The 19668-nt window shown below is 43.7% G+C and overlaps 1 protein-coding gene across 3 annotated transcripts in view; it reads left to right on the top strand.

Annotated features, from left to right (window-relative positions):
* The window catches only part of TP53BP2 (tumor protein p53 binding protein 2), a 70302-nt gene that overhangs the window by 42668 nt on the left and 7966 nt on the right, over window positions 1-19668 (top strand). For all 3 annotated transcript variants that reach the window (XM_025215146.1, XM_014524545.2, XM_025215147.1), the window contains 11 exons: window positions 1274-1448; window positions 2838-3019; window positions 3413-3577; window positions 3928-4165; window positions 5969-6097; window positions 8469-8617; window positions 9882-10371; window positions 10814-11595; window positions 13618-13755; window positions 14377-14510; window positions 16754-16920. In XM_025215146.1, the coding sequence (XP_025070931.1) occupies window positions 1274-1448; window positions 2838-3019; window positions 3413-3577; window positions 3928-4165; window positions 5969-6097; window positions 8469-8617; window positions 9882-10371; window positions 10814-11595; window positions 13618-13755; window positions 14377-14510; window positions 16754-16920 (2749 nt within the window). The remainder of the gene's footprint in view (window positions 1-1273; window positions 1449-2837; window positions 3020-3412; window positions 3578-3927; window positions 4166-5968; window positions 6098-8468; window positions 8618-9881; window positions 10372-10813; window positions 11596-13617; window positions 13756-14376; window positions 14511-16753; window positions 16921-19668) is intronic.

Here is a 19668-nt window from a genome sequence, read left to right on the forward strand (position 1 = left end):
TAGCTATGCAGGGAATGTGGAGGGGGTCCCTCCAGCCCCTGCACTCTCCCTCATACCCCACAAATGCCATACACCCACACCCTGCCCCCCACGACCCCACACAATATACAAGACCAAGAATTTATTTTTGATCTATTATGCAAATCACCTGTGTATATATACTACATAGATCATGACAAAAATATTTTTTGTAATAAAATTAAAATATGTTATAGTAGATGTTTGACTTTTAGTGTATGATCTGGTTTTACTTTTACTTCTGGTTCTAAGATGGTACCCCTCTTCCTCCCCTCCCCCCCAAGAGTAGTACTTTTGGGGGGCAAGGGGAGGGACTTCCGGTAGCAAAGGTTGGGATAGATGGTGGGACTTCCAGTCCCAAGATGGTGACACGAGGTGGGGCAACTGAAGAGGTAGGGCTACCCACGCAGCCCTCGAAAGCTCACTAAACCTCATTAAGTGGTCCTCCACCTGCAATATTTTCCCACCCCTGCAGTAACCTCTCTCACAAACGAAGGGATATTGCAGACTCCCTCATGGTTTTTCTTCCTTTATCCTTATTTATATTTACCCCTTCTCAGGTATCCTCCAGAAATTTGCAACACTCCCTATTTGAGAATCACAAGACTAGATCTAGTGCAGGGGTGGCCATCCTGCAGTATAGCTACCACAAGTAGTCTGTGTGTGTTTGACACATGGCAGCTTGGGGAAAGGACAGGCAGTCCAGTAGCAGACAGGGCAGAAAGCTAAGTTAATCAGGCAGGAAGCAGAAAGCAGATCAGACAGTGGAAGTGGATTGGAGTGGCACTCGAGGTTACAGGGTTAATTTGTGGCACCTCTGCCAAAAAGATTGGATCCCACTGATCTAGTGGGCCCTTCTGATTTTAATCTATGGAAAACTGCAAGCAGTTGCTGAGTTTAGTAGTAGGATATCAGTGACTCCTGACTGTGTTTACCATTTAAAGAGTCGACTTGAACTGTTCCAGCTAATGCCTGAAGGATAAATTTGACTGGTTCAGAGTATGGGTTCTAGGGCTGTGCATTTGTCTCCCCATTTGAAACCTTTGCCACTTCTGTAATCCTCCTACCTGCTATTATTTGTATTCACTGTGATCATGACTCAGAGGTTTGTCCCACAGTCAAATGTCTGAGTCTTTGTACAGCCTGTGACATACACTGCTTTCCTCTCCTGAGACCGCTGCATTACCATGATTTCCATAATGTAGTAAAAAAAAAAAAAAGTAATTGTTGAATTGGCTTGTGCCTGTACCTGCAGGAGCAGCGTTTGAAATTCCTGAAACAGCAGGACCAACGACAACAACAACAAGCTGCTGAACAGGAAAAGCTTAAGCGACTGAAGGAAATAGCTGAAAATCAGGAAGCCAAGCTGAAGAAAGTGAGAGCGCTCAAAGGTCATGTTGAGCAGAAGAGACTTAGCAATGGCAAACTAGGTGAGGTGCTTCTGGGGGTAAGATTGTGGTGGGAATCTGCATAAATGCTCTTAAAACACTCTTGCACTGTGGAACTTTCATTTAAAATTTGCATTGTTGACTGTTTTCTAAAATTATTTAATTCCCTGTTAATACTTCCTTAGTGCTTCACTGACAAACTTTTCCCTCTTTGATGTTAACACCCTTCATCTATACTCTTCATCCCCTCACAAAGATGCATGTGCTGTTTGGTAATATTGTTCATGATGCTGTTCAGGAAGTGATTTTATTTTTAATTGCAAAAATAAACTGCAGTCTAATTTGCCACCAGATGATGGTAGGCATGTCCCATCCTGGCCAGTTGGTCACATAGCCAATACTTTATTTCAGACTTCATATCAATTCACATGTTTCTCTTCTCCTCCTCCCCCCACCAACCTGTAGCTCCAGTCCTTGGCTGCAGCTGTGGCCTAAGAGTTGAATGAAAAGATACTCTTTAAGCATCAAAATGTTGCACAGTGCATTGCAGCTATAACGCAAGGCAAAACCTTTTCCCTGAGAAGCTTACAATGTAATTCACATAGATAATATAGTGAGCAAAAACCTCAAATTGTGAGTGAAAAGGCAGAAGCTGTGAAGCAGCAAAGTAAGGAAAAGTGGAGGAAGACCTTGGAAGGATTTTTAATGCAGCTTGAATGACATTTGTTTGACTTGTTATGTCTCATTAGTTACTTAAACTTTTTTTTGGTCTTTTACTTGATGTATGTGGGCTAGAAGAGGACCTGATTGAATAGTATAGTAGTGTTTGCTATACCCCTGAAAGCCCATTCAGAGCTCTGAAGAAATATTGATCGGATAACTAATAATTTGTGTATTTACTCATTAAACTCGGACCACCTAAACTAAAAACTCTGCATATCATAAGTGCCTATCTAAAGATAGTTAGTCTCTTTTTGGTGGAGCTCTCATGGAAATCTGGATTTAGCTTTATCCAGATAAAGTACATCCTGATAACTAATAATTTGATTCTGTACTAATGACCTCATTTTTCTACTCTTCTGTCCCTCAAATGATCAAAGCAATATTCCTCTTTTTTTTTATTCATCATCAGTGGACTGGGCTGAGCATATTGAGGTGCAGAGTTGATAAAACTTAACGATTTGCTGGAAATGAATTGTCCTGCTGCCTAATTGCAAAGACTAAGGAGGGGGGTGGGGAAGCTTCTTAAACTGAGAATTGCCTGCAATAGATTCCTGTGTCTGAGCAGTCTGTAACTGTATGTTGGAAACCTGGTTCCTGGTCTGTTTTGAAGAACTGCAGGGTGCTCTCTGTCCCTTTAACTGCTGCCTGGAAGCAACTCGCATTTGATCCTTTCTCAACTGCGGCTATTGTGTGCCTCTTCTTCTCTAGTAGAAGAAATCGAACAGATGAACAGTTTGTTCCAGCAGAAGCAGCGAGAGCTGGTACTGGCTGTGTCAAAGGTAGAGGAACTTACCAGACAACTGGAGATGCTGAAGAATGGCCGAATTGATGGTTACCATGACAACCAGTCCGCTGTTGCTGAGCTTGACCGGCTGTACAAGGAGCTGCAGGTAACGTCAAATCTGCTTTCCAGATCAGAATTCCCAGTTGCAGCTAAAAGTTGGGAGGGTCACTTCTTGCCTCGGAAAGAGAGTTAATTGCTGTTGCAACAAAAGCTAAAGATGCATGGTCTGCTCAGGCTCATGAGGGTGTAGCATGTTAATCCGATTCAGGAGAACAGGTGGAATATACAGCATTGAGAAGGTTTGTATATTACAATACAATACAATTAATCATCATGTTGTTAGGGAACACAAGAAAAAGCAACTTGAATTGGTGAACTTGACTTTACTTTTTCAGCTTTTAGAATTATTAGAATTCTAAGAACTTCCTGCTTTCCCTCCAGAAAGTTGATTTTTGGTTTGGTTTTGTTGTTTTCCTCTCACCGTCTTGAATATATTCAGCTGAGGAACAAACTGAACCAGGAGCAGAATGCTAAGCTGCAGCAACAGAGGGAGTGTTTAAACAAGCGCAACTCCGAGGTGGCAGTCATGGATAAACGTGTTAATGAGCTGAGAGAGCGCCTGTGGAAAAAGAAGGCAGCACTGCAGCAGAAGGAAAATGTACCAGTAAGTGCAGGATATTTTAATAACAGAAGCATAATTCTGTTTTAGTTTGCTGCCAAAATAGTCTCAAGACCTAGCTTGGTGGGGAATGTTGTTCTAGTGCTAAACTTTACTCCAAGGTAGATCTAGTTTTGTAGTATTCAAGTGCTTTTCTTGTTGCAGTGGTATTTAACTACTTAGTTGTTTATGGGCAAAGTCACGTATCTTGTTTTTGCAGGGCTAGTGTATATTTGTCTGGACCTGAAAAGCTCTTTTTTATAAAGGAGCCCTGCTACTTTTTTGCCTTTGTCTTCTGTTTGCATGTCCTGTGGTGTGCATTGCAGTATTAATGATGGTTCCCCTTCTTTATTCAGATTTCCTCAGATGGGAATTCACCTCAGCAAGTGGTATCCCCTCCCAGTCGAGTGGCAGCAGTAGGTCCATATATCCAGTCCTCCACTATGCCACGCGTTGCCTCCAGGCCTGAACTTCTGGTGAAACCTGCATTTCCAGACAGCACCTCAACCTTGCAGGCACCTGATGGTCCACTGAAAACACAAACACTGCCAAACATGAGAGCTGGGAGTGTCTTGCAAGCAAAAGCACCTGGTGGTAATTTATTTTTCAATTTCTGGTCATTCTGCAAAAATGTTTTCCTGTTCTGTTCTGATCTTGCTTGCATTCTTACTCCAGATAGTTAGATAAGTACATAGAAACTTCAAACAGTATTTCTGCTAAATGAAAACCAATCTGCTCCATTCTATTCTTGTATCTGGAAGTGGCAACGTCTACTTTGGTTGGTTGGTTTTAACCTTCATGTTGTAAGGGAATGTCTTTAATCTGTTTTAACAAAACAAAAGAAAAAAGCAGATTATTTTAGCCAAGTCCATGTTTTTCCATGGTTACATAATCTTCTAATCGGAAATTGGAGTTTGTGTAAACAAATGCAAAACAGTGGAGCACTGGAAGAGTTTTTTACAAACTTTAAACTAACAATAGTTACTCTACTGTGTGTAAATGATATTCGCTGTAATTTTTAGAAATGGTTAACTGTTCTGCCTTCAGTTTTAGATTAGGGAGACTTCTCTTAATTCCTGTACCCTGACAGCGGTGAGAATTCTGAAGATGTCGAACACTTCACAAACAATCAAACCTTTTATCCTTTTATTTTAGGGAAAAATTTATAAAAAATAATCATGTTGACCTGTTGATGCCACACTGCTCTGTTAGGGGTCTGTAGTCTGATTCCTTGTTCTGGCCTCTCTTGCTAGTAAAAGGGGAGCGTCTATGGGGTATGCATGGGCTCTGTATGTAATCTTGCCCCAAAATGCAGTTGAAAGAAAAATGTATTTAAAAAAAAAAATCCCATTTCCTAAATGATGAAAGAGCTGAATAGAATACTTGTGCCTGTTTTACTTTGCTGCTTCTGTGATCATGAATGTTTAAAAAGAAATGGCCATTGCACCAGATGCTTTAGTAAATGGAAAAGAAGTTTCAGTTTTTCTGGTTTTGGAAGTAGAAACCAAAACCCCTGGAGTGGACTGTGAGCCCTGAATAGAGTAAAACCCAAATGCTTCTTTTAGCAATTTGTCAAATACATCATGTTTAAGAAACCTTGCTTTCTGTAGTGCTTGGTTGCTTGTCCCACTCAGGCTCTGCTTTGTACACTTCTATAGAATGGTCAGTTACTGGTTATGAGAGAGGCCTTTTCTGATACTTGATATAAATTTTGTTGCCTGCTTGCTGTTAGTATTTGAAAAATATTTCTACAGCGTAAGAAGGGTGCCACCTTAAGTTTATAGATAACTTTTGAGTTTTTGCAGTATCAAAAATAAGAGCAAGATGCACACATCAGTTTAATTGTTTTTGAAGCAGGCTTGATACCTATTTTGGTAAATTTAAAGTTTAGCCCTTTCCAATTCCACAGCTTTCATGTTGAAATATGAATGATTTTTCTGCTCTTTTGGATGTTACAGGCTGGCTTTACTTCTGCTTTAAAGTATCACATATTTCAGTTTCTATGAAATGCTTTCCCATTACTTCCCACTCAGTGCCTTGCTTTATTGATTCTGGTTTTTTTCAATCAAGAAAAGTTTCCTTATTAACTAGAAACAGGCCAGTAAAAGACATCTAGAAGAATTTTTGCTCAAAAATGGTGCGTTATCAAGATGCAAGTGAGAGCTGAAACCAGTGAGATTCATTGTTTTGATAAATTTGGAGTTTTCTTAGTCTTTATGTTGAAATGTCAAGGCAACCTCTTCTGAAAGCCTAGTGAAATCTAGAGTAATAAAACAAAATTTAGGTTTTAAGAAATATGTTGGATGAACAAATTTCAGGAATAATCTAAAGTGCAGCAGTCAGTGAGAACTGTTTTAGTTTAATCTGTTTTTCTTTCTTCTTCCTCCTACACACTAGGTCCTACAATCCCAGGTTCAAAGCCTCTACCATCTGTTTCTGACTGGAACAATTCAAATGCAGACAGCCTTGTTAGTCAAGTACCAGCCTCCATGTTAGCCAAAGGAAATGTGACCAATGAAGGGCAATGTGAGTTTTACCTGTCCCGTACAAAAGGGTTTTTTTATTTTGTTTCTTACTCGCATTTGGTAATCTAAAAACTGTGGAGAAACTGTTAATGGCAAATGTTTCTTTTCTAGGCCTCAGCTCAAATTTTTAATTTGGTTTAGAATTTAGAGTTACTGTTTCAGTTGGTTGCTCATAGCTTTGTTGTAATAATCTACAAGGGTATGTGTGGGAAAAGAGGTGAAGAGTTTAAGACCTATAAGTCTGGATGCTGCTGTAGTAGAATGTACTGGCTGCAAATATGCTGTTGCTTTGTTGACAGCTTATCACATTACTTATTTTTCCCTTTTGGGTCTTGAGTAAGGCATTATGGAAAAGGACTTGCATATATAATATATACTTTTATAATATAACAGAGATTAGGCAGTGGATTTGTATGGAATGCTTTGGATAGTGATGATCCTGCCTTGGGCAGGGGGTTGGAATGGATGACCTCCCAAGGTCTGTTCCAGACCTACTTCTCTGATTCTGTGATTATTCTAATATTATAAAAGCCTTAATCTGTCTGGCTGTGTCTGTCTGTCCATAACACTTTATTCGTGCTCTGATTGGCTGACAAACAGCCAATCAGAGTGCAAGGCAGCACTCGGACAAGTGGCAGCGCACCGCCATGATGGTGGGGGGACAGGATGGGGGAGTGGGGGAGGCCAGCGCCTTGCTCCCTGGAGGCAGCAGCAACGGAGTGGACGAAACAGGGGGCGGGGCAGCACCACTGGACTCGCTCCCCTGCCCTGCTCCCTGCGGGTGGCAATGATAGAGTAGAGTGGGGAGGGGCAAAGCCACTGGAGCTGGCCTTGGGTCACCCCCACCCCGCTCCTTGCAGGCGCAGGAGGGGAGTGGGGTTGGAACGCGGTGGGGGGCTGAGGGCACCAGCGCTGGCCTCGGCCCGCCCCTTCCCTCTTCCGTTGTTGCTGCCTGCAGGGCTGATGTGGTGGCAGTGGGGGGAGGAGCGGGCCTGACCTGGGGGGTCAGGGGGAGGAGCGGGCACACTGAGGCAGTGGCGATGAAGGGAGGGAAGGAGTGGGCCTGGGGCCAAGGCGGGGCCCGAGTTGGGGAAGAAGCTGGCCCGCTGCGGTGGTGGGTGACACAGCAGCAGATGGGGGAGGAGAGGAGCGAGTTCCCCCCTCACCCCCGTGTCGGTGCCGAGCCCACTCCTCCCATCCCCCCACCACTGCCAGGTCGGCCCGGGCCTGCTACTTCCCCCCTCTCCTACCACGGCAGCCCCGTTTCTCCCCACCCTTGGGCCCGGTCCTCTCTCGCATTGGGCCTGCTCTTCCCCTCCCCTGGCCACTGCTGTGGGCAGGGTGGGGAGTGGGCCCAGACCCCAAGCAGCAGGAGGAAAGTGGTGGGGGGAGCAGGCCCAGATGCGGGTGGGCGGCATGGGGCTCCATCCCTGCCTGCTTCCCCCCCACGCCCCTTCATTCTTGATGGGCAGTTGGCTAGTGTGTGTGTACATATATACTGGGGTGGATCCAGAGGGAGTGCACTGGTGCAGTTGCACTGACCTTTTAGATTGGACCAGGCTTGGAGCCTCTGGGGACTTTTTTTAAGGTCCCCTAAGCAGATAAGAAGCCTGCTCTCCTGCTGGTAGCTGCTTCTTTCCCTGCTGTGGGGGAAGGGAGGGTTCAAAGCTGCTCTTGCCCACTCCAGGTAGGCTGCATGGGGGATGGACTTAGAAACAGTGGCAGCAGCAGGTGGGATGGGCAGGTGAATTCTCCCACCCTGCCCAGTCTCCCTGGAGCAGTCACAGGTAATGGGGACTCACCTTTTCCTTCCCATTGCTATTCCCACTGTCCCTGTTCCCAGCTGAGCCCAGCCCCCATGCAACCAGGCTGGAGTGGGCAGGAGTGGCTTTGAAACTTTCCCCATCCCTGAGAAAGCAGGGAAAGCAGCAGCTGCTGGCAGAGGAGTAGGGGAAGGGGAAGCGGGGTTCTTACTTGCTTTGGGGACCTTAGAGTCCACAGAGACTCCTTGGCCTGGTCCAATCTGAAAGGGTGGTACAGCTGTACTGGTGCACCCCTGGGACAGTGGGGAAGGCAGCAGCTACAGTTGAGGGGGATCTGTCCTTGAGCATGGAAGGGAAGGGGGTATTCTTACCAGCTCTAGGAACATTAAAATGTCCCCAGAGGTGCCCATGGCCCATTTTGCTGCATTGGTGGGTTGCAGGGGAAGAGCAACCCACCAATGCCCCCTTTACCAGATCTTGGATCCATCCTTGTATGTGCCTATGTACATGCATGTAAGAAGGGGGGATGTTGCTGCACAGAGCAGGTCTGTTTGTGTGTGTGTGTGTTTGGATCCCAAATGTCTCTCTTGATCCTGACGTTCCTTTCAGTTGGTGATGGAGAAACTCCACTGCGAGAAAAGGAGAAGAAGGTGCGTCCTTTCTCAATGTTTGACTCGGTGGATCAGTCTGCTGGTATATCAACCCTGGGCCCACTTAGGAAAAACCAGAGCAGTGAAGATCTCTTGCGCGATGCTCAGGTATGCAGAAAATGCTTAGTCCTTGCTTCTATACTTGACTTATTTAGATGGATTTCTTGGAATGCAGAAAAATTAAATAATGCAGATATACCTTTAAAGGAATCCACTAGTATCTCTGGGTCTTGCTTGAAGGGAATAGCCTGGATAAAAGAAAATGAGCAGGTAATTCTTGCAAGTGATACCAAGCCACTCTGTCTGAATATCTATATATAGATTGTATATGTGTAGTTGTGCTACTGGCACCAGCCTCTCTGAACTCAGTATTAGTTTTAACTCGGCTAGTAGGCAGAGCATGTATTTTTAAACCAAACGTTTAGGTTTGTGCATGTATGTTTAGAATCTATTAATGCTATTTGATAGCATCCTTCAGATCTTGAATAAGCTGCTACAGAACTTTCCTTGAAACTTTTGTTACGAGATGTGGGATGGTTGGGTGTGGAAAAACTGGAGAGATGCAACTAAATGTGAAAATGGGAAGGAATACAAAAGTTAAAGTAAGCTGCTTGTGTTTTGTATTTTAGTAAGCCTCCTATCTACCCTTGCAGCTATTGATGCCTTCATAACCTGCTTACATTAACAGGCTTTTCCACCTGCCCAGCATTCAAGACTGTTTGGTCTATTCAGGAGTTGTATGCAGGAAAGTTTTCATGATCCTTTCTTGCGAATATCGATAGGCTTTGAACAGGACTGCAAAAGGGTTTGACCCTAGCTGACTTCCTGCCTCTGAGGCAGGGGGCTGGACTCGATAATCCTCCGGTGTCCCTTCCAGCCCTAATGTCTATGAAATCTATGAAGCAGTGAGGTATCTAGCCATTGTGCTATCCATAGAGCATTTCATTTCTTCCCACTAGATCTGATAAGACATACTTTGAACACACTTGCTGTCTACACTAAGCGGGCGTCAGCTGTTGTCTCCTGTTTGCTGCCTGCTTCTGGTGTTCAGTTTTGCCACCAGAGCCCAAAGAGCAATCTGGGCAGGTACTAGCTTCTGAATGGACCACAGCAGTTAGCTGGAGATGTAAGATTGTCTTCCTGTACCTGATGCAGGCTGCCAGGTGGTGGCATAAGCCTTACTCTGCAGAGGTACAATAAGTCTTCTGGAAGAGTGGAGGGTTCTGTTGCTGCGGAAGGGCTTGGCATATGAGCACACTTCCAGTTTTCCTGGCAGAACTGGAGTTCTGCTGGAAACACTTTTTAGTGCAGACTGCACTGCTGCTTGATCAGGATTTTTGTTAACTTGGCTGCTTTTTTGTTGTTTTTTCAGACTCCCAATAAGAATGTGACAAAAGTACCACCGCCTGTTCCCACTAAACCAAAGCAGATCAACTTGCCTTACTTTGGTCAAACCAGTCAGCTGCCGCCTTCAGAGACTAAGCCTGATGGAAATCCACAGAAGCTGCCTTTGGCTGTTGTATCCATGGGGAACAAACCGAAACCACCAGCACAGCAGCCACCACATTCTTCTCAGCAGTTCCAGCAGAGAATCTCTGTGCCCCCAAGTGGACCCTCCACTAGCCAGGACCAAATTCTTTCCTCATCTAAACAGGAGAGCCCACCTGCAGCAGCTGTGAGACCATTCACCCCTCAGCCATCCAAAGAGACCCCCCTTCAACCCTTTCGAAAGCCACAGATTGTTGCTGCGAGTTCTATATACAGCATGTATACACAGCAGCAGACTCCTGGGAAGAACTTCCAGCAGGCAGTGCAGAGTGCCTTGACCAGGGCACAGACCAGAGCATCGCACTTTCCTAGTGGTAAGGAAGAGATTGTATTTCACTTTTGTCTGAAATAAATATAGCATGTCCTGTGAGAACTGTAGTGTGCATATAGCCATCCTTGGGGAGTCAAGTTTGTTATAATTGTAAGTAGTAGACATAAGATGTAGAAGGCTACAGTGCTATATCAAAAAAAGAATTTATTAAGTGCACAGTATGGATACTTCTAAAAAAAAAAAAAAAAAGCCAGTTAGATGTGTAATAAAAATCTGAATTTGTCCTTTTCTCGTGGCTTCTAAAACAATCCTTCTGTGTTCAAGTGCAAGCATTATCTTACAACTATTGGATAAGACTAGTTTTTGGCAGGTCCAAGTGGATACAATTACTCTGTCTTCTTCCTGCAGTAGATAGATCGGGTCACATTTCTGTTTGGTTTGTTGACCAGATATTTACCGCTTTCTTTCTCTGAATTGCTCACTAGTGTATGGCAAGCCTGTGATGGCTGGACCTGGTGCACAAAATCAGCCACAGCAGACTGAGAACATCTATTCAGCCAGCCAGGGCAAGCCAGGCAGTCCAGAGCCTGAAACTGAGACAACGTCTGCTGCTCTTGAGAACCACGAAACGGAAAGAATTCCCCGCCCACTCAGCCCCACCAAACTGCTGCCCTTCTTGTCCAACCCTTACCGAAATCAGAGTGATGCTGACTTGGAGGCCCTGAGGAAGAAGCTATCTAATGCACCAAGGCCACTGAAGAAGCGTAGCTCCATTACTGAGCCAGAAGGTCCAAATGGGCCTAATATTCAGAAGCTTTTGTATCAGAGAACTACTCTGGCTGCCATGGAGACCATCTGTACGCCATCACACCCTTCTAAGCAAACCACAGTTGCGGTTAGTCCTGAAAGCCCAACGGAAATCCAGAACCCTTATCTAAGCACAGAATTGGAGAAAGAAGCGGTTCCTTCCACACCTGAACCAGTCAGTATTGAGGAAACAGAAAACAAGAGTATAGATCAGAATGAGGTGGCTGTGCCTTCAGCCAGCCTTGATGCCCTGTCCGAGGGAGTGTTGGACAGCAATGCACTTGTGCAACCAGAAATGGAAGAACCCAGTGTAGAGGCATCACTGCCTCTAGAAATATACATGGAGGAATATCCTCCATACCCACCACCGCCTTACCCATCTGGAGAGCCAGAGGGATTTGGGGAGGACCCACTCAGTATGCGACCCCCTGAAGTTACTGGCCAGTTTGCCTTGCCTCCTGTAAGTATCAGCACCTGTCAGTAGCCTGAGACTTGATTATGTTTTGGTTTTCCCAATTGAATCTGTACCTCTAGCTACATACTGGCCTATAGAGATTTCCTGTCAGTACAATAGAGTAGTTGCTTAACAAGCTAGAGGCACTTCTCTGTAGATGTCCTACTGCTATTCTGTTTTTTTGTGAAACTACTGTGGTTGAGTTGCATGGAACAGGGCAGAGCAAATCTGTAGTAACGTCTTGTTACAGTTTATAGAAAGGCCTCTTTCAACCTGAGCCTTATTTCCCCCATGTTGATCAAGCCTAATTTCTTCCTGAGGTAACAAAATTCGATTTAGAAATGGGCAATGCTTTTTTGAAATCCCTATTTACATTGCTGATAGTAGATGAAGACTTAATATTCTTAGTCCTGAATTATATTGCATATTCATCATGCACTATCCAAGCAACTTTGTGTGTCAATTCACTCTTTTTCAGTTGAGTAACTTATTTTAAAATGGCCATCAACTACTCGCATTCATTTTACTGAAATATGTAATTGTTTGATTCTCTGCAACTTGAATTCTACGTAGCGGCCCCCCCATCAGTGTTAACTTAGATCAAGATGGAGACTGTTTGGTGTACTGGGCCACTTAAAGTGCAAAAATAAACTGAAATGAAGCGAGATGACAAAACATAACATCCGAGCACTGTTTTAGAACAGAAATATTTGACTGTTTTCAGTCTCTTAAAGCTTCCATGGGACCTGTGCACAGACCTTGTCCGTGTCATAAGTGTGAATATTTCAAGTCATTTTAATGCAGAGGACCCAACAGTTTTCACTAAGGTTCATTTTCTCCCCCTCCCCCCATCCCCATCTTTTGGGTTTATGTGGCATCTCACTTACGCTTTCTCACTTTGTTTAAAATGGAAGAAAATTAAAAAACTTGCAAATGTGAAGAATTTTAACAGCCCAGACTTACCAGATATTAATTAAGTACTTGGTTCATTTTATTTTATATTGGAGTCTTTTTTAACATACCTTGCAAACTTCTCTTTTTCAGGACTAATTTGAGAATGATGTGGAAAGAGGAAAAAAGCTTTGTCTGTATTGGGATGATTGGGTAGTTGGGCAAGCTATTTACTTACATAAAAGTCCAGACCCATTGTAGTAATTTAGTTTGGAGTAGTAATATCTGTTTCCTTGCAGATCATGGGTTTGTTGTCTTTGCTGTTTGTTGAATATTTTGCCTTTCTTTATTTTCAAAAGAGCTGAGGTCAACTTGACTCATTTCTGTTTACATCAGTTGCACTGACATCTGTCAGACATTTGCATAGCCTTATAAATGGTGTTTTTCCTGCTGCATAGCCAGCTGGGGATATCACTGTTTTAATATATACATATTCTCTGTAATAGAGCTGGGCTTAGACTGTTTGAAGAGTCAGAATTAAACTTCCAACATTGCTGTGTAAATGTTAGGGCACGACCAGACTTAGTCCTACAGATTTTCTTTAAAATTTTCTAGAAGTTACCCAAGAAACTAGATTCCAAAACTCCTGTTCCTGCTAAGAAATGTCTTATGTTTTATTCAAAGCCAGAAAGACCCTAACTTGTATCTGGTATTAATGTGTTTTACGGCATCATCATTTCTTCTCCTCCTGGTCAGTGAGAGAGCTGTTGAAGAAATAATGATAACATACTTTGACTGTAAAAGCTGGAATTTTGTTTAGTCTTGTTAACATTTATATCTAATGTGTGTATGTTTTTGGTTAGGACCATGGGAATTTTCTTGAGTAGGTGGGACCACCAGTCAAGTATCTAGTCCTATGCAGTGACCTCAGTGCCTGATATTTCAAAGGGAAGCAAAATCCCCTGGGAAGTGTACAGTATGGCACAGTGAAGTGGCGGGGAGGGGTCTTGTGGGAAATTTAGTTACATCTTGTAAAAGCTTCCGTCAAAAGTACGTCGCATCATTCTTGGTGCATCAGCTCTGTGTTCTTGCCCTACTTAGATGTGAATTCCTACAAAACCTGTTCTGTTTTCCCAGGGGAAGAGGACAAACTTGCGTAAAACTGGCTCCGACAGGATTGCCCATGGAATGAGAGTGAAATTCAACCCTCTTGCATTGCTCTTAGATTCATCCCTAGAGGGAGAATTCGACCTTGTACAGAGGATCATTTATGAGGTACAGATATTATGTTATAAGAGATGGTATGAAACAAAGTTTAAATAGGCAAAAATATAGCTAGGGAACCTTAAGTTCTTTGACAGTATATTTTGAGGAGATGCCTAGAGATCTCCCATAGACCGTGAGCCAGTTCAGATGGTAATACATCCACTGTGTTGATGCTGAATATTCCTTGGCAAATCCAGTGTTTGGAATAATGTTGTCATGGTGTATTAGCATTCCTTGGTCTCTTCCTTTTGCCAGTATCTGTTATGCATCAAGTGACTTTTTAACACACAAGGAAGAACAATCTGTTGTTGTTGAAAACAAAATTCCCATATAAAACAAGTTCTGATCTGTTTGACAATGCTGCTTTGTTATAATGTCCAGCTAATTTAGTAAAGATTTGTCTTTTCAGTGTGTCACAATTTAACAATGAGCATGTCAAAGCATGTGAGAGGTTTCCATTGTGTTTATGGTTCATATACATAGCTTCTAAAGGCTGATAACTCTTACAGATGCTCTGCCCTGCCTGCAGAATAAATCAATAGCACATCTATTTTTGCACTCTGACACCTGGTTAGCTGGCAAAACTGTAAATATGGAATGTGAACAGCTTCTTTTTTTCCTGCCTTGTAGGTTGAAGATCCTAGCATGCCCAATGATGAAGGAATTACAGCACTTCACAATGCTGTGTGCGCTGGTCACACAGAAATAGTGAAGTTCTTGGTGCAGTTTGGAGTGAATGTAAATGCTGCAGATAGTGATGGATGGTAAGATGGTCTCTAGTTTGCTTTTAATGTGGTGTCAGTATGAAATTTTTCTGTCAAACAGTGTTTCTGTCTGGGCTTTCCTGAATTAATTTGGTGGGAAGTGTCCGTGTTTGACTATCTGGTTTAGCTTTGTGTCTGGCAAGAACTAGATGCATTCCTTTCATTGAGCTCCCAGCTCTGGCGGGGAGGGACTTGGACGGCTGCAGTAGCAGGGTGGTCTTAATGGGAAAATGCAACTTTAGCATTGGTCTCACTCTTATCTAAAGAAAGATACTGCAAGACTAGTGACCTTTTCCTGCTTGTGGGCCCTCTTAAGCATAAACAATTCTCGGTGAGGTATCAAGTAAAATTACACAGAGAGGTGAAAACATGGCAAATTTGTACTTGTATTATTGTTTGAAAACATGTATTGAGCCCTACTGGGTGGGGAGGGTTGTGCCAATCATTGATCAGAAGACACCTTTAGGCTAGGTACAGACAGTCAAAAAGCCTGAGGCTGAATTGGTTCAGTCTTTGCAGGTTAGTCTAAAATGCAGAGATTAAACTGAAACAGAGGTGAACAGACATTTACGTTTGATTCAGGACATGCAGTCACATGCCTGCAATGGCTCAGGGCAGAAGCTGAGGGGTGCTAGAGCATGGCTCTCTGGAACATAGCTAGCCTGGGCTGTGTTCACTGATGCTTCCTGCTGCCTCTGAGGTCTCTGGGATTTGCAGTCCAAAATCACAGCAGCAGGACTCTGCGGAGTTACTTATCACTTTCTCTTCCTGCTTCCAGTTGCTTCTGGGATTTGTAGCCCGCAGTCTCATCCAGTAGTAAGTTTGACCAGGGGAAAGGGTGTTTAACCCCCCTCCCTGGCCCCAGCCAAGGTTTGCCTTAGGGGGCTGTCTTCCCTCGGGCAGACAGGGCTGCATCCCCAGCTGGGCTTGCCCCCCCCCCCTTTTGCCAGCCCGCCAGTCCTCACTGCTCCAGCTACAGACCAGAGGGGCGGGGCCAGCCCTGCTCTCTGGAGCAGACAACACAGCTCAGCCCAGGACTGCAAAGTATGCTGGGATGCTGGGGGCCTGATTTAACTTGAACCAGGAAGGGGTCTGGGACAGAAGTTTCATAACAGACTTAAACTGGTTTGACCCAAATCAGATACTACATTCAACTAGGCTTATCTTAAACCAGTTTTAGCCATTTTGAAACTAGTGTATGTGCACTGAGCTTCTGTTCTGTTACAGGTTTAAACCAGTTTCTGATCACTTAAACTGGCTTATGTGTAACTTCTGTCCATAGACTTAGTGTATTTGAGATGCTAACTAGTGAGGTTGCCCATTGGGAAGGGTCTAACTTACCAGCATGTGCCTGCTGAATTGATGAATGCCTCTATGGATAAACAATTACTGACAGGCTCCTGTCTGGTGCCTTTTGGCTCTAATGTTGGTTGGGAATGAATCATTGAGGGCAGGAAAGTTTTTTGCCAAGTTTGTGCTAAGATAGAGCAATCCTGGAGAATCCCTGCACTTTTGAATTAAACCTAGTGTGTTTGAAAACCACTTATCTCTTGTGATTGAGTATATGAGGGACTTGTTAGCTTATTCTGTTATGTTAATTCTGGGCCTTGGTTTTGCAAATTCTTCTCAGTCCCTTGTCCTCTATTTAGTTTAAGAAGCTTTCCTTCTAATAGGCATAGAATAGTTCTTAAAGGGGGAATTGCATCTAAAGGTTGCTAGGTGCAGAACCCTAAGAAGGCTTTCAGGTTATGTCCCTGTACATCTGATTATATCAGAGGTGCCTGCAACCCATGCAGGCAAATCAGATGGCATGAAATAGAATCAGCAGAACCAGCTGCAGGTAAGTACTTACAGATTCTGTTGTGTAGATAAGTCAGCCCCAGTGCTGGTTGTCTGTGTCCTTGAGTCCTGAATTCAGACAGATTATCTTAATAAGGCTTAACTTGCCCTAGTAAGCATTCCTGTAATTTGACCGATTGGGGAAACAGAAGCATGATTAGTAATTAGATTTTCATGCTGGCCTCTCTGGTCACTGGCAGGTTGGGTGTGTCTCAGCTGCTTGGAAATTGGTGTTGTCTGGGAAATGCAACTGCTGTTAGTACTAGGAGTTAAATTGTTTCATTGGAGGTATATGTTGGGGGTCTCTACCCATGCAGTCTGCTCCAAGGAGTCAGTAAGCCTGACTCAGCAACATGTGTGAAGATGTCTTGGGCTTCACTACCAGTCTTCTCTCTCATTTGCAGGACACCCTTACATTGTGCAGCATCTTGCAATAATGTCCAGGTATGCAAATTCCTTGTGGAGTCGGGTGCTGCTGTGTTCGCCATGACCTACAGTGACATGCAGACGGCAGCAGACAAATGTGAAGAGATGGAAGAAGGCTACACCCAGTGCTCCCAATTTCTGTATGGTAGGCAATAAGTGTTTGAGTTCTGAAGAGTATCAGCTGCCCCTTTTTGGCCTCTTCAGAGGTCAGTTACTAGATTGCTGCTCTGCTGAAAGGACCAAAGTAGTAAATTGATCATAGGGCACGTTAGTTGATTTGAGATGCTAACCAGTGAGTTTTGCCCATTGGATGGCTGTCTAATAACCAACATGTGCCCACTGAAGTGATGCATTCCACTGTATGGACACACACTTGCTGACAAGCTCCTGTGTGGTGCCTTTCAGCTCTAATATCAACTAGGAATGAATAATTGAGAGCAAGAGAGTTTTATTGCCAAGTTTTCGGCTCAGTTGGAGATTTGTGCTGTAAATTTGGCATTTCCATAGCTTTTTATGTATTCTTTCTGCTGCTACATAATTTAAGTGCAGGACTGTTTTCTGCCTTGTTCAGCTACTGAAGGGATAGCTGTTTGTTAAAAACTGCTCTTGCCATAAATGTGCATGTTCTTCGATTACCTGATACTGGGGATGTAAGAAATTCAGCGCGTTTCAGGGGAAAAAAGTATATACATACCAGAATAAGTCTTGTTCACCTGTGTAAGTGCCTAGATGATGTCAGTGGTGGATACTGTGAACACCTACAGTAGCGTACATTTTAAGTTATGCCACTCGCTTTCTAAGGAACAAGAATCAGCACTGTTGATCAGTATGTTTCTGTTACTAGTGAGTAAAGCAGGGATAGATATAGATATGTAATTATTTATTTTTATTTTATTTTTTAAAGACACTCGTCTCAGGCAGTGGGTGTCCAGATATGGAACTTGTTCAGGTGTCTTTATTTTATTGAAAGATAGGATTACTAACCAAGGTATTACATGATGCCCAATATAAAGGTTTCCTTTTGAAAGGAAGACATTATCTTACTGGAATCTAAACCTAAACACCTAGTTTAGGTGTTTTCAGGCAAGCCTCAGGATAACCATTGGATGGCTGTCAGGTTTTAGTGACAGCTAGATTGAGATTGGCCCTTTTGATCAAGAGCTTGAGCGGTCCTTAAGAATACGAAGCCTGACTTTATTTTACGAGTTTCAAAACCTATTAACAGCACTGTTTCTGGAATCCAGAAGTGGTTGGAGGTTTCTTGAAGAAGCAGCTCTAGGTCCTGATACCAGAGAGCTAGTTTGGAATGCTTTCCTCTCAATTTGCCTGTACTGCTAATCTTAAATGGATGTTGATTTGAAGTGCTTCCATAGTTTGGTATGCAGTGGCCAGAACCTGCTAGTCAACTGGGTTGGCCTGCTTGGTGCTGGGCAGCAGCAGAACAGATAATAATGCATAGTCCTGGCTATTATTCACCAATCCCTTTTAGTGTCAATGAACAGACAATCCTTGTAACAGCAGCTTCAGCAAATCTAGCCAAATTTAAATTAATCCATGCAGAGGACAAGATGCTTACAGCAGAACTATGGTATTACTTAGCATGTAATCTCATCCACTCTAAGATCTGCTGGCTTTTGTTTTATGAGAGATTACTTGATTGGAGCAAACTGGCGGGGGGGGGGGGGGGGGCGCTACTCACAAAACCGGGGCGAGGTGGGGGGGGGGGGGGGGGGTGGCATTTAGACAAAATCATGTCTATTACATGTAACTTTGTCTCCCCTGCTGTTTTGTTTCATTATCTTGCCTTCCTCTCCCATTCAGCTGCTTCTCCTGTTAAAGCCTTTGGTTGATCCTAATTGTTTGCAATTTTTTGCTATACAATGTAATTAAGGTTACTGAGGCAGAGAGTCACTTCACTACCCAATGAGATAGATGGTGAAAGTGAGGGCATTAGGCTGAACACAAATCTCGGCCCATCAGAGGTAGAAAGGAATCCTGTACAAATACTTGCTCAGATCAAAATGGAGATGGTAGAGGAGCTTTCATGCCCATAGTCTGCCAGTAATCCCTGCCCATGCACACATGCAGGCTGTGTTGCAATGGTGTCCCAAGGGGTTTGTTTGTTTGCTTCTGCTGCGTGGAGGTGCCAGCGCTATGTCTCAGTGTCCCTGGAGCCATTTACACACTATGCACATGGTGCTCCCAGTCGAAATCTGCCCTTTGCTGTCTGGTTGAATTCCCTAAAAACTGTACACCCCTTCACTCATTTGTGTTCAGGCTTCTCCAATCCTTTTTGGTTCTTCACTGGGTGACCATGAAGTCCTTTGTCTAAGGACAGCCAGTTGTTCTTGCTCCTGTTCCACGTGCTTCTCATCCTTTCCTAACATCCTGGTTCTTCTCCAGTCAGCTTTGCTTTTGCAGGTTGCTGTGGGGAGAGCCACACAGCTACCCAAGTCCCTTGCTCCTCTGACCTGTACTCCAGCTGCTAAATAAAGTCAGCACAGGTCCTTGCTCTTCCTGGTTGCATGATCTCTCTCTTGGCAGGTGTGTGACCAGTCCTGCCTGGTGGAGCCTTGATACCTAGAATGCCATTTTCTTTTTTTTAAAGAACCAAGAGCCTTATTGGGCACGTTATTTAAACTCAGCTGACGAAAGTAATGATTTTTTACATAAGCCATAAGAAGATGATGGTTATGCATTTCCCATGCACTGTAGCTCTGTCAGCCTACCTCCCTGAAAGCCTGCATAACTTGCATTGTTTGGCATTCTGATTCTTCTTAATGTGGAAAGTTTGTTCCTGTAACTGAACGGAGAAGTCCTGTTCCAAAGACACTGGCATTCATGTTAAGCAGTGCTGATTAGCTGTATGAAAGCAGGGAACAAATCAACACTG

The sequence above is a fragment of the Alligator sinensis genome, unplaced genomic scaffold (genome assembly GCF_000455745.1).
Source record: "Alligator sinensis unplaced genomic scaffold, ASM45574v1 scaffold753_1, whole genome shotgun sequence".
Classification (NCBI taxonomy): domain Eukaryota; kingdom Metazoa; phylum Chordata; order Crocodylia; family Alligatoridae; genus Alligator; species Alligator sinensis.